General features: G+C 36.6%; 1 protein-coding gene and 1 pseudogene across 3 annotated transcripts in view; both read right to left on the bottom strand.

Moving 5' to 3' along the window:
- Positions 1 to 14753, bottom strand: part of Ccdc83 (coiled-coil domain containing 83) — a 56762-nt gene that overhangs the window by 8421 nt on the left and 33588 nt on the right. For all 3 annotated transcript variants that reach the window (XM_013357644.4, XM_040285066.2, XM_040285068.2), the window contains one exon: positions 12133 to 12201. In XM_013357644.4, coding sequence (XP_013213098.1) covers positions 12133 to 12201 — 69 coding nt within the window. The remainder of the gene's footprint in view (positions 1 to 12132; positions 12202 to 14753) is intronic.
- LOC120889671 (ubiquitin-ribosomal protein eS31 fusion protein pseudogene) lies at positions 2804 to 8532 on the bottom strand (annotated as a pseudogene).

Here is a 14753-nt window from a genome sequence, read left to right as displayed (position 1 = left end):
GAAATACTGCTGAATTTATATAAAAGCTAGAGGCAGAGATTAATAAGAAAAGAAGACTAGATGAAAATCTATCTAAGGGTAATTATAAACAATACAATGAAAACACTGGAGGGAAATGCTATATTATAGTATTAAAAAAAAAAGAAGAAGCACAGACCTTTCTATTAGACCCCATAAAACAATTATGTTCTAAGTGCTGGGGTAGTTCTGGAAAATGGCAAGTAGATGAAATACTATTTGTTCATTCATTCATTCAATTTTTTATATGCCTACTATGTGCCAAAAACAATATTATGCTTTGGAAACAAATGAACAACAAGATAACAATAGCTTTCTTAGGATCTCTTAGCCTAGTGAGAAAATGGAGATAAAAATAGAAATCAATGTGATAAAACCATAATGGAAGCTGTCCTGCTGCTGTGGGAGGAGAGAGAGATGAACACTATTTCTGTCAGGTGTCCAGATAGGGAGAATTCATAGAAGAGATAATATCTAATCCAGATCTTGAAAGCCAAGTAGAGATCCCTCAGGCAGATGCAAGAAGTTGCTTTCTAGGTAGAAGGAACAACATATGCAAAGGCACAGTTATTTTGATGTGGATACATGCAAAGTGGCAGCAGAGAGAAGCAGGAGAGGAAGTGGACAATCAGGGTCAAATAAAGCTAACGAGCCTGGGTTTTATCCTCTAGGTGATGGCAGGTAATGCTAGACACAACAAGCTTAGTTAATGTTTACTGAAGAAATAAAATATGAATAAAAGTTGGCAGTTCTATTGATTGAGTTTTCATCAGTCCTTAAGAAGTATATTTTGGTAAATTTTAACTAAAGAAGGCTTGATAATGGTAAGAATATATCAAGGAGTGTTATTAGATAGAACCCCCAACACATCTCTGCCACTGAAAGCAGTTTGAGCAATATAGAAGAAGACCTAAAGCAATATAAATCTTCATGGGGAAGGATCAGAAAGATAGAAGAATTAGAACTAAGAGTATACAATAGAAATTGGGAGGCTGATGAGGATAGTAGGAGGACAAATAGGAGGCAGTAATGCAAGTTTGAGGGAATGAGTTGAAACAATGAAGGCGCAGAATTTAGATTCACTATTTCTTGTCAAAAGTTGCAGAGAATAGAACTCAGATGAGTACATGGAAGAAAATAACTAACACATTCTGCTTTGTTACTGGAATCTAATTGTATTTTAAAATCTTGAAGCATTTGATATATTTCCACATGCATAGTTCTATCACTCAAGTCATTTATTAAATATATGAAATCTTGTGTAGACAAGATTCTGAGCTATAAGTAGAAAGATACAAAGGTGAGTTAAGTCATGTCTCCTTCCCTCAAAACAGTTTATAATCCCATAAACAAAATCACAAATAGTTATAAAGTAATACCAGTGTCACAGAAAAGGCTCAAACACTGTTGGTGGCTTTGAGTTAGAAAGAAAAGCATATGTTATTTCCTGCATAAAACAATTTAGCAAAATCATTTAAATTCATAATACAAAATTACAAAGCCAGATGTTGGTATTCAAGGATCTCATATGTTGAGAAATAATTAACTTGATTATAAGCTTGAATGCATTAAGGAGAAGTTTATGATTTTCAAATGTCAAAGAATAAGAAACAAATTAGAGTTTGAGGTTGTAAGCAGAGAAAAATACTAGAACATTTGGAAATGTTTGACCTAAGGGCTTGGCATGTTTGGGAGGTAACACACATAGTTCTTGGTCTCTTTCCAAAGTTGGGAATGAGATCCTTTCTGGAGAGTTACATCCAGCTTTTCAGGCTAAAGATATCCACAATATCATCTTCCCTTTTAAAGTTCTCAGTAATGTTCTCATCAATTGCTGTCTCCCTCTCTGCCTTTTAAAATATTAGGAAAATTTAAACTGGTTCCTCTTCACAGTCATATAAGTACCTTTAGATTTCTGGGATAAGACAGTGAAAAGGAGGAAAAAGTGAAATACTACTTGTCCCCAAATACCTAAGAAATGTAAATAGAAATTAGAAATTGAGAAAGATAATTTAGTTAAAATTATTATATAAGTCAGGGACCTAGAAGATCTACTTAAGCTGATGTCTCTTCATACTTGACATTTTGATTGCTAACTTCCTAGAATTCCTCTGTGTCGTTTCTCTGGCTTTTCATTTGTTAAATTAGTCCAAGTTGTTAGAAAATTCCAATTCTCATTTTCCTCTTAAGTATGTTAAATAAAGCCAGATAATGAAAATCCTGCTTCCAGAGATCTAAGGTTTTGGTTATTGTTGTAAAAATAGTTAATTGGAAAGATGTTTCCAGAAGTTCCATTATTAAATATCCTTTGTTACTCATTCTAAACCTTCCTCAAAGAAATTTACATACATTTTGTTCTGTTTCCAATTTTTAATTCTTATGATAATATTTTAACTGGAAATAGTTTTCATTAATCTTTTGAATAAATTTAATAATACTAAAATGAGTAATTATTGAACTAATGAGAAATTAAATCTATTGAATTTTCTTATAATGATTTGTCCTTTATTACCAACCTCTTTTTGTTGGTGATTCAATTAAACTTGATATTTTTCTCTTTTATTTCCATTGAATTTTGAAAAGGAAAAAATATTTAAAAAGTAAAACATAATTTGTGACTTTAGCAGAAAGAGCCAAGGCACCAACACTTTCTTATCAAATATAAATTTTGTAGCAATTTCCCCTAAGCCTAAAATCTATAACATCTTATGAGTTGCATAATTATTATTATAGGATCATGCTGTTATATTTTTAAAAATTCTAAGAACTAAATTTATCCCTAATATACTCTTTAATTATTAAGCCCACCTTGATTTATTTTTAAATTATTGATACCTTGCTTTAAACTGGAGAGTTATTCTGATGAGTTTTTGGGGATAGTATGAATTTCTATTTATCACAATTTTATCTTTCTTTTATTTACTTATTTACTTGGGTACTAGGGATTGAACCACTGGATTACATCCCTAGTCCTTTTTATTTTTTATTTTGAAACATGATCTTGCTAAGTTCCCCAGGATGTTCTTGAACTTGGTTCAATCTAAACCAATCTCCTGCCTCGGCTTTCTGAGTAGCTGGGATTAGGCATGTGCCAGCACACCTGACTCACCATGACTTTATAAAGGAATTTTAAAGATAGTTGTAAGTACTATAGAAAGCATATAAATTGTTTTAATTCCTTGTTTCCTAGACTCACTAACTACTTGGTGAAATAGACAATAAGGAAAAGGAAAGAGGAGAAGCTGACAGATGGTAGAAAAGGAAATATAGAGAAAGAAAATTTGAGGATGGATTTAGTAAGTCCTGCCATGGGTATGTTGAATTTGAAAGGCCTTTGGAATATCTACCTGGGAATATTTGGCAGACAAATACAAATGTGGGTTCAGAGCTGAGAGTACACATAAGTTAGCTGAAGGTATACATTCAAGAATCACGAAAGATTAGCTCACTAAAACCTGTGTGTAGTTTGAAGTGAATTTTCTCCAAAAGTACTGATTTTGGTTTTATAGATAGCAATTAAAAACAGGCTAGGTGGTTACCTTGTCAGTATGTAAAGGATTTCAGGGAACAGAAGGGCTATTGAAGGCCAAGTTACCACCATCTCCAGAATCCAGAAACACTCAGGCTGTTCAAGAGTTCAGTGAATCTGTTACCCACAAGGTAGAGTCTAACCTGCCTATATGCAAAGCAGGGCCTGACTGATTTCTGGAGTACATGCTTCCTGGCACCTCTGAACTGACGGAGAAACTAGAATGGAGTGTTTTTAAGCAGAAGACTGACACAATCAGGTTTATGTTTTAGAAAGGTATCTCTAGGGTAGTGTGAAGAAGAAAGGGGAAGTGTCTAGTCCAGAGGGAGGAAAATCAGGTAAGATGCAATGGAAAGATCTGTGTAAAAGATAATGGATCTGTACTAGGGCAATGGAAAAAAAGGAAAGGCCGGGTGGTCACAAACCTGATCTGCTGGAATGAAGAGGCATTCTGCATATCCGAAGAGAAGAGGACATTTCTAAGGCACTCCCAAGTTTCTTGCTTGGGTAACTGGATAATGGTGGGGTCCTCAACAAGGACAGATAGCATGAGGAGGGTGTTTGTGGCAAGGGGGAAGATGAATTCAATTTAGAGATTGGAGATGTCTGTGATACATTTAGGTGGAGTTGCACAGCTGGTTGTGGATAATGTGGTTTTGGGGCCTAGAAGTGAGAACAGTTTCAATCTGGATGCTTTTTAGGCCTGCAAAACAATTATCTCAGACATTTCTTCTGTGGTGTACTGGGAATTACATTGTTTCCTGTTTTTCTCTTGCTTAGTTTACAGTCTAGTTTTGCCGAAGTGCATTGTTTAAGTAAATTCCTGAGGAAGATTGAGAAATAAATATTTTGAGCTCTTGCATTTCTGAAAACAGCTTTATTTTGCCCTTAATCTAGCTTAGCTGAGTATAGAATACCAATTTGAAAATAATTTTCCATCTGCACTTTGCCATTGAAAAATCAAATGCCATTTGGTTCTTATTCCTCTGCAGTTAATTTCCTCTCCACCCCTTCAACCTTCTGCCAGAACAGAAACCTTTAGGATTTTCCTTTTGTTCTTGATGTTCTGAAAACTCTTGTCCTTTTCATCACCCAGAAAATTTCTATTATTTCATTCATAATTTTCTTTCCTTTACTTTTTTATTTCTGGAATTGGTCCTTGGATATTGTACATCTTACATTAGTACTCTATGTCTTATCCACCACCATTTTTCTTTTTCTTTTTTCTTTTTTTTTTGCTATTGGGAATTGAACCCAGAGGCATTAACTACTGAGCCACATTCTCAGTCCCCTTTCATTTTCTGAGACAGGGTTGTGCTAAGTTGCTTAGGACCTCTATAAATTGCTGAGGCTGGTCTTGAACTTGCAATCCTCCTACCTCAGCCTCCCAGTTGCTGGGACTATAGGTATGCACCATTGCACCTAGTTTTTCTTTCCTGTTATGAAAGATTGTTCTGTTTCCTACTTTATATTTGATTATTTTTGCCTTAAAGTATCTAATTTTCTAAATAAAATACGTTATCAGATTTTTTTTTAAGAGTAAAAAAAGATCTTTTTATTCCTTGAATTTTTTTCTACCTTTCTCAGGGACAGTTTTTATTGTTTGTTTTCTACTTTGTTAATGTTAGTTCATTTGGTTCTTCTCTTCTGTTGTGTTGGTTGTATTCATATGCTTAAAGGTCCTTGGTTGTTTATTCATATTTTTAAGAAAGGTTTGGGGGAATGAAGTGGATGTTCTCTACCACTGTGTTTTGTAGTCTATTTTCATAACAGATTTTTCCTCTGAATGGGAGCATGGACTCAGGACTCAGTTTATGGAACATCAGGGTAGGTGGACTGATAAACTTTATTCTGGGATGAAAGGCAAGAATAGGATATTAGATTGTGAACTTTTTTTTTAATTCATTCATGTCTTTTACTAACTCATACATGTTATTTGTTTTCTGGGTTGTTGAAGCAGTAAGTCAGACAGTACCTGCCATAATAAAGTCTGTCAAAGTAGCTGGCCATAAGAACCCAGCACCACCTTCACCCCTGGTGAAGGTGACTTATTTTGCCATTTTCATCCACCTTTCAGTATTTCATGACAGCCAACTGAACCTTTCTTCTGTTTATTATTGTTTTTCTTAGCACCACCACAAAGCCTTAGCCCAAGATGGAGGGTAGACTCCTTCTGAATGTTGTAGTCAGATAAATACACCCATCTTCCATTTGCTTACCAGCAAAGATTAGTCTTTGCTGATTGGGAGGAATTCTTTCCTTATCTTAGATCTTGGCTTTTACATTTTCTATAGTATCCAGTGGTTCAACCTCAAGCATGATGGTCTTCCCAATAAGGGTTTTAATGAAAATCTGCATCTCAGTGGCAGTTCCACCTCAGATGGTGGATTGGAAAGCTAGATTGCAGACTCTTAAATGCCATGATAGGAAGAATTTTTTTTTGCATAGAAATGTCTAATGTCTACATTAGAAACCTTAGCTGTTTTCAGATAATTCTCAGTGTTCTCAGAGGAGAGCCTTCAGTAGCAGGTCCTGGTGGATGCTTGCTGATGCAGATCATCATGTAACTCTTGTTTTCTGCTTCAGTTCCCATCCCTACCATTCATAGTACACACAGACTCCAAGCAGAGAATCCCTCAGGTTTCCAGAAGCTGACTGACTTTTGCACATTCTCTGTAGCACTCTTTAACATCTGGACCAAATGTTATCGCCAGTTTTATTCAACATGCTTTCATATCTGCTTTTTGTCTTCCAGACAATTGTTGGAACATCACTTTCGAAAGGATCTTTTTTTATTTCTATCGTTTCATTTCAGTGGACCCTCGGGAAAGACAGGATGTAGTATATCACCTTTTTTAAAATTGTAGATGGACACAATACCTTTTTATTTTATTCATTTATCATTATTTTTTAATGCCATGCTGAGGATTGAACCCAGTGCTTCACACATGCCAGGCAAGTGCTCTTACCACTGAGCTACAACTCTAGCCCATATCAACTTAAACCACAACATAAACAATTTACACAAAGGTTTTCACGTAACTTTTCCTTCATCCAGAATCTCAGCCATATATGTAATTCATCCTTCAATAATGTTTCTATATTCATTAACATTCTTCATTCAATAGCTAATAAGCACAGATTATTTATCAGGTGCCACAGATAGATAACTGAAAAAACAACCAGCTCTATTTATTAAAGACACAAATGGGTAAACAGACAATTTCAACATATTTAACAAGAATTTAATAAAACCAAAGAACATTGGGGGAGGATCACTCAAGACTTCCTGAGAGAGTTAAAAATGATTCACAAGGAAATTGGTCATCAAAGTCTGTCCCTATGGGCTGGGGTTGTGGCTTAGCAGTAGAGTGCTCACCTAGCATGTGTGAGGCCCTGGGTTCGATCCTCAGCACCACATAAAAATAAATAAAGATGTCCAGAGATCCAACATGGCGGCAGGCAAGGAGAGATCAAGTCTCTGACCTCTTCAGCTGCGCGGGCATACGGAGTCGTAAACCGTCTAAATGTTGTTTGATCAGGATCACTAGGCAATGCTGAGCTGACGTGGATCTGGGGCGAACAGTTTGGGCCTCTCAGAACACACACCGAACCGGGATTGGCTGAATTCAATCTCCCGTTCGCCTGCTTCTCGCAGACAAACTGCTATGACTCGGCACTAAAGGATCCCGCTGAAACAACTGGTCGGCCCTTCTGAACCTGCAGAGGTTAATGCCAACCGAGCCTTCATAGGAAGTGGCCACAGGATTGAACGGGGCTTGGGAGAGACAGTCAGGACCACCTGTTGCATTGGTCACCCGGCAAAGGGAAATGAACTGTCGCCATTTGCATGGCAGAGAACTGATGTTCCAGAATGCGGTGGAGGAGATAACTTCATTGAAATCAGCGGCGACAGGTGTGTAATTCCCTAGCCTTCCCTCTCCACACATGGGGGAAACCTTAAGGGCCCCTCCCAGCTCTCCCGTGAGCGCGAAAGCCAGAGTGAGGGAATCAGGAGTGGCGCGGGACCTGCGGCGCAGAACTCCCGGCTACAGCTCCCACCAGTGCTGACACCTGAGGTCTCTTGCACCAGCTACCGGAGGCGTGGCTACTGGAGGGCAAGTAAAATTCGCTGAGGATTCTCAGCCCCAAGCTCTACAAACTTAGGGTCTGAGGGAATGGCAAACAGGGAGAGTGTGCCCAGTTGTTCATGAAAACAGGGCTCCCAGGAGCAGCAGACCTGGCGTGTAGCCAGTATTGTGGTGAGTGTCACCCGTGAGAGGGGCCTGGCTTGAGGAAAAGTGGGGAAGTGACTAGACACAAGAGGAGGCCCTAGGCACTCAGGATGGGAAACCCGCCCACTCTGGGAGGAGGAGCTGCTGCACAGTGATTGGTTCCCGTGTATTGACAGGAGAAGCTTGGCCCAGTGGGCACAGCTCCACCTACTGGAAGAGAAGTTAATCAAACTCTAAGACTGCATTTATTAATTTTTTTTTAATTTGGGGTTTTTTTTCATTTTCATTTTTTTGTTGTTTTTTAAATTTTTTGAATTATTTTTTAATTTTAATTTTAATTTTTTCATTATTATTTTTTCTTTTTTTATTTTCTATTTTTTTTCTTTTGTCTTTTCATTTCTTTTCAATTTCCTTATTCCCCCTTCCTTGAATTCTACCTGCTTACTCTCATTCTCTTTAGTGACTTCTTCCCTTCCCCTTCTAATACCTTTCCTCCCAAGCATCAAATAAATTTATAGGAATAAACAGTAACTCAGCAGTCAAACAGAACAAGAAGTAACATGAGCAGCATGAAAAAGCAAGGAAGAACAGGAGTACAAACAATGCAGGACAGCCTAAATATTCAGGAGGACCTAGAGGCATCAGAAAAATGATCAAATAAAGAACTCAAGGAATACCTTAGACAGATGGAATGGAACCTTAAAGAGGATATGAGACAACAAATCCAAACAGTGAAAGAACACATTGAAAATGAATTACATAAACAGATAAAAGAAGAAGTTAAGCATCTTTATGAGGAGATAGAGATTATAAAAAAAATCAAACAATAATTCTAGAAATGAAGGAAACTATAAACCAAATTAAAACCTCAAATGAGAGTATCACTAACAGAGTGGAGCAAGTAGAAACCAGAACGTCAGATAATGAAGACAAAAAAAGAAAAAGCATTCGACAAAGTACAGCATCCCTTTATGTTCAAAACATTAGAAAAACTAGGGATAACAGGAACTTACTTCAACATTGTAAAAGCTATCTATGCTAAGCCTCAGGCTAGCATCATTCTGAATGGAGAAAAATTGAAGGCATTCCCTCTGAAATCTGGAACAGGACAAGGATGCCCTCTATCACCACTTCTATTTAATATAGTTCTCGAAACACTGGCCAGAGCAATTAGATGAAAGAAATTAAAGGCATAAAAATAGGAAAAGAAGAACTTAAATTATCACTATTTGCAGATGACATGATTCTATACCTAGAAGACCCAAAAGGGTCTACAAAAAAACTACTAGAACTAATAAATGAATTCAGCAAAGTGGCAGGATAAAAAATCAACATGCATAAATCAAAGGCATTTCTGTATATCAGCGACAAAACTTCTGAAACAGAAATGAGGAAAAACACCCCATTCACAATATCCTCAAAAAAAAAAAATAAAATAAAATACTTGGGCATCAACCTAACAAAAGAGGTGAAAGATTTATACAATGAAAACTACAGAACCCTAAAGAGAGAAATAGAAGAAGATCTTATAAGATGGAAAAATATACCCTGTTCATGGATAGGCAGAACTAACAAAATGGCGATATTACCAAAAGTTCTCTATAGGTTTAATGCAATGCCAATCAAAATCCCAACGGCATTTCTTGTAGAAATAGAGAAAGCAATCATGAAATTCATACGGAAAAATAAAAGACCCAGAATAGCAAAAGCAACTCTCAGCAGGAAGTGTGAATCTGGAGGTATAGCGATACCAGATTTCAAACTATATTACAGAGCAATAGTGACAAAAACAGCATGGTACTGGTACCAAAACAGGCAGGTGGACAAATGGTACAGAATAGAGGACACAGAGACTAATCCACAAAGTTACAACTATCTTATATTTGATAAAGGAGCTAAAAGCATGCAATGGAGGAAGGATAGCATCTTCAACAAATGGTGTTGGGAAAACTGGAAATCCATATGCAACAAAATGAAACTGAATTCCCTCCTCTCACCATGCACAAAAGTTAACTCAAAATGGATCAAGGAGCTTGATATCAAATCAGAGACTCTGCGTCTGAAAGAAGAAAAAGTTGGCTCTTATCTACATATTGTGGGGTCGGGCTCCAAATTCCTTAATAGGACACCCATAGCACAAGAGTTAATAACAAGAATCAACAAATAGGACTTACTTAAACTAAAAAGTTTTTTCCTCTCTTATAGAGAGGTAAATAGGGAGCCTACATCATGGGAACAAATTTTTACTCCTCACACTTCAGATAGAGCCCTAATATCCAGAGTATACAAAGAACTCAAAAAATTAAACAATAAGAAAACAAATAACCCAATCAACAAATGGGCCAACGACCTGAACAGACACTTCTCAGAGGAGGACATACAATCAATCAACAAGTACATGAAAAAATGCTCAACATCTCTAGCAGTCAGGGAAATGCAAATCAAAACCACCCTAAGATACCATCTTACTCCAGTAAGATTGGCAGCCATTATGAAGTCAAACAACAAGTGCTGGTGAGGATGTGGGGAAAGGGGTACTCTTGTACATTGCTGGAGGGACTGCAAACTGATGCGGCCAATTTGGAAAGCAGTATGGAGATTCCTGGGAAAGCTGGGAATGGAACCACCATTTGACCCAGCTATTGCCCTTCTCGGACTATTCCCTGAAGACCTTAAAAGAGCGTACTACAGGGATATTGCCACATCGATGTTCATAGCAGCACAATTCACAATTGCTAGACTGTGGAACCAACCCAGATGCCCTTCAATAGATGAATGGATAAAAAAAAAATGTGGCATTTATACACAATGGAGTACTATGCAGCCCTAAAAATGACAAAATCATGGAATTTGCAGGGAAATGGATGGCACTAGAGCAGATTATGCTAAGTGAAGCTAGCCAATCCCTAAAAAACAAATGCCAAATGTCTTCTTTGATATTATGAAAGCAACTAAGAACAGAACAGGGAGGAAGAGCTGGAGGAAAAGATTAACATTAAACAGAGACATGAGGTGGGAGGGAAAGGGAGAGAAAAGGGAAATCGCATGGAAATGGAAGGAGACCCTCATTGTTATACAAAATTACATATAAGTGGTTGTGAGGGGAATGGGAAAAAAAACAAGGAGAGAAGTGAATTATAGTAGATGAGGTAGAGAGAAAAGATGGGAGGGGAGGGGAGGGGGGATAGTAGAGGATAGGAAAGGTAGCAGAATACAACAGTTATTAATAGGGCATTATATAAAAATGTGGATGTGTAACCGATGTGATTCTGCAATCTGTATTTGGGGTAAAAAATGGGAGTTCATAACCCACTTGAATCAAATGTATGAAATATCATATGTCAAGAGCTTTGTAATGTTTTGAACAACCAATAAAAAAAAGATGTCCAACTACAACTTAAAAAAAAAAATGCCTGCCCTACAGGAAGAGTTAGTGTTTTCCAGGTAGATGAAAGTAAGGAGGTAATAGAGATAAGGGCAGAGGGACCAGCATGAACGATGTAAGTAAAACAGGACAGTAACTCAAAACCCAGAATTATCCATCTTGAAATGTCAACAGTGTGGAGATGGAGAGATTCTGCTCTAGAAATCATCACATGACCACATCCAGAAAGAGCAGTCCTGCATGTAGCACTGATATAGGGAGACAGGTGGACAACTGAGGCTAAGGCAGCACACCTCGTTTCAGTAATTTCTATATGTTCTTAAGAAATGTAAAAAGGCCTAAAATTCAGGTTGAGTGAGGCATAGATGCTGCATTCTACAGGATCATCTTGAACAAAAAAAGGCGGAGCTATAGGTTTTGTGCAAAAGCCAGCCCAGTCCACCTCAGAAGTCACCAGTGCAGACAGAGGAGCAGAGCAGTTCCTTCCCAGCAGGCAGGCAGGGGTAGCAAGGATCTAAAGGAAATCCCACGGATCTGAATTTTTTTCAGCAGTATACCCACAAAAGGTCATGTATGGCCTTCTTTCCCATACATCCAGGGCTCTTCTTGGAGAAGATCAGAGGGAAGAAAGAAAATCTAAAAAACTGAACACTTGTCTAAAGGAAACCACATCATCCAAAAAAGGTGATTTAAATCAGAAGTCAGAATGCACCCTGGAGGAGACATGAAGAAACTATAGAGATTTGAGTATACTGTGTGAATTGTAGCCCCCAAATTACTTCTGGTTATTACTGAGACTATGGTATTTGTTGAATAGCAACTTAATAAAAAGATTAGAATTTCACTTGATCTCAAATTCCATGCTTTCCCCATGACTCATTTTACAATTAAATGTCATCTCCAGTTCAACAAAAAGAAAAAAAGAAGGAAAGAAAGAAAAAACTGTTTTGATGTATTCTACTCACCTCTTTTTTCAGCCAGTCATTCTCCCAGATCTCTCGATAACTGTTTTTATCAATTAACTTCACAGCATTCTAAAAGAAAGTTTATGTTAACCAAGAGTTGCCATGTGATGATTCAGAGTTTTACCCAATGGTGTCACACAGTCTAACTGATCATTCATTTTAAATTATATTTTGTAAGGATTTTTAGGAACATGTGAGAACTTTTGGTTCAGTTATTTGTTCTTATCCTATTGTATTTTTGTTTTTGTTGATTTACATTGTTTGCTACAGGTGATTTGGAGAAATTTACAGTGTGTGGCTGTCCATTCATGCTCCACAATTGAGATAGCTAACTTGCAGTGATCAAACACTCCATGGTCAGATATAATCCAACATATAGCAAAAGCATAAGTAAATGACACTTCTATATTTTTAATTAGAACAATTTCTACATGAGTAGTAACAATATACACATTTATAAACCTAATAACACTTAGTTTTGGGCTGGGGATGTGGCTCAAGCGGTAGCACGCTCGCCTGGCATGCGTGCGGCCTGGGTTTGATCCTCAGCACCACATACAAAAAAAAAAAAAAAACCAAAAAACGAAGATGTTGTGTCCACCGAGAACTAAAAAATAAATATTAAAATATTCTCTCTATCTCTCTCTCTCTTTCTCACTCTCTCTTTAAAAAAAAATCTTAGTTTTAGGGATACTGGCTATTAGCTTGTCTCCTCAGAAAGATTTTGTGTAAAGAAACAGGAAAAGTCTTACTTCATCAGTACATTCATAAAATGCAATTTTTTTCAAATACTTGGATTTTAAATTTCACCTTCAAAAATTTTATAATGGATGACACTGTATTTCTTTGTAAGATGATTTTAAATGAAGATCATGATATAAATTCAATATTCAGTAACTGAAGGGCAGAATCAAAAGAAGAGGGTTTTTTTGTTTTTTTTTTTTTTTTTTTTGTACTGGGGATTGAACCCAGAGGTGATTTGCCACTGAGCCACATCGCCAGTTCCCGTCCTCACCACGTTTTCTTTAAGAGAATCTCACTAAGTTGCTTAGGCTGGCCCCATGCTTATGATTCTCCTATTTCAACCTCCCAACTCTCACTGGGATAAGATGAGAAATCAATAGAAATATTCTACTAAAAAGAAAAGAGAAAGATAGTCTAGATCATAAATATGGATAGAAATAGTTTAAAGGTATGTGAAGGGTAAGTTTTTCTGCTGTCTTTAGAGATGAAATATTTTCAATTAAAAAATCATTAAATAATGCTTATTAAATATGCCCTAGGAACCAGGAACTTTTATATTCCTATTATAATTCTAATTTCCTCCAATGTAAAATTTCATTTGAACAAAAGCAGGAAGTAGCTCTTGAGGTCAGATGACTAACAGCTTAATTCACTAACAATGAGGCAGTGGTTTCCACTTTGGCAATATATTATAATCTGCTGTACATTTTGAAAAATCTGTGAACCCTGGTAAAATCCCAGGGCAATAACATTAGCATCTCTGTGAGTGGGACCCGGGTACCAGGTTAGGTTAAAAATGTTTCTCATGTGACACATCAATGTGTAGCTAAGTTTGCAAAGTTCTGTACAGAAAGGTGAACTGTATGGTAACATAGCCAGTTAAAATGAAAATGTAATTCAACCATGTTGAGTATTTAGCAGTATGTAGAAAAGAGAAAATGTATAGTGTGATCACCAATGATCTATCTGAAAGAAATCTCCTGAATTGATTGTGAGTTTTCCTACTTGCTCTGGGCAAGTCATGTTATTTCTCTGTGCCTCAGTCTCCTCCTCATCAGCTTCCTAGGCCTTGTAGGGTTGCTGAGAGACTTAAATGTAAAATGCTTAGAGAAGTATTTAGAACAGTTCTTATGATACATGCTTGAAGCTGTATGCTTGTTTGATCTACATATGTATTTTCAATCATCTTAACTATAGTCAGATAACTTAATGGTCAATTTCACTATTTACTCAGATTAAGTCACAAAGTGACCCAATTGCATGGGCAGACAAACTCTTGATCAGTTCTCCATAATCTTCTATATTTGTATAAATTAGTAAAAGTCATGCAATAGAGAGTACCATGGCAGAAACAACTAAACCAATGAAGATGAAACGAACAATAGCAACTGAAATTAAAAAGACCAAATGTTTGTGATTCTGAAGAAAGGATGTCCAAGATCTGTGCTGGACACTCCTTTACTGATTTAGGAGATAGTTTGTAGAAGGACTATGGAAAAATAAAAACTTAGATATTTAGTGTAAACAAAGAACATACATGATTGGAAATTATGTCTCAGAAAATGTTTTATATCCCGAACTTTAAGTGCCAGCAATATAGAGTGTACTCTCCTAGGTTTAGATATGTAATAACTACCTTTCAGACAAATAATATTTCATTCTATTCTTCATCCAAAGGATTTAATGTTTTGTTGTAGTCGTTATTATTATTATTATACTTTAAAAATAGCCAAAAAAGTAATTTATTTGCTTCTTGTGAGACATTAGGGTACTTAAATCATTTCATTCATTCCCACATTATCTCTTTGAGATAAATATTATTATTTTCCCTATTTTATTAATTAGGAAACAGAAGCCCATAAAAATTAATAAACTTG

The sequence above is a fragment of the Ictidomys tridecemlineatus genome, chromosome 4, assembly GCF_052094955.1.
Source record: "Ictidomys tridecemlineatus isolate mIctTri1 chromosome 4, mIctTri1.hap1, whole genome shotgun sequence".
Classification (NCBI taxonomy): Eukaryota; Metazoa; Chordata; class Mammalia; order Rodentia; family Sciuridae; genus Ictidomys; species Ictidomys tridecemlineatus.
This window is presented reverse-complemented; position numbering and strand designations above follow the sequence as displayed.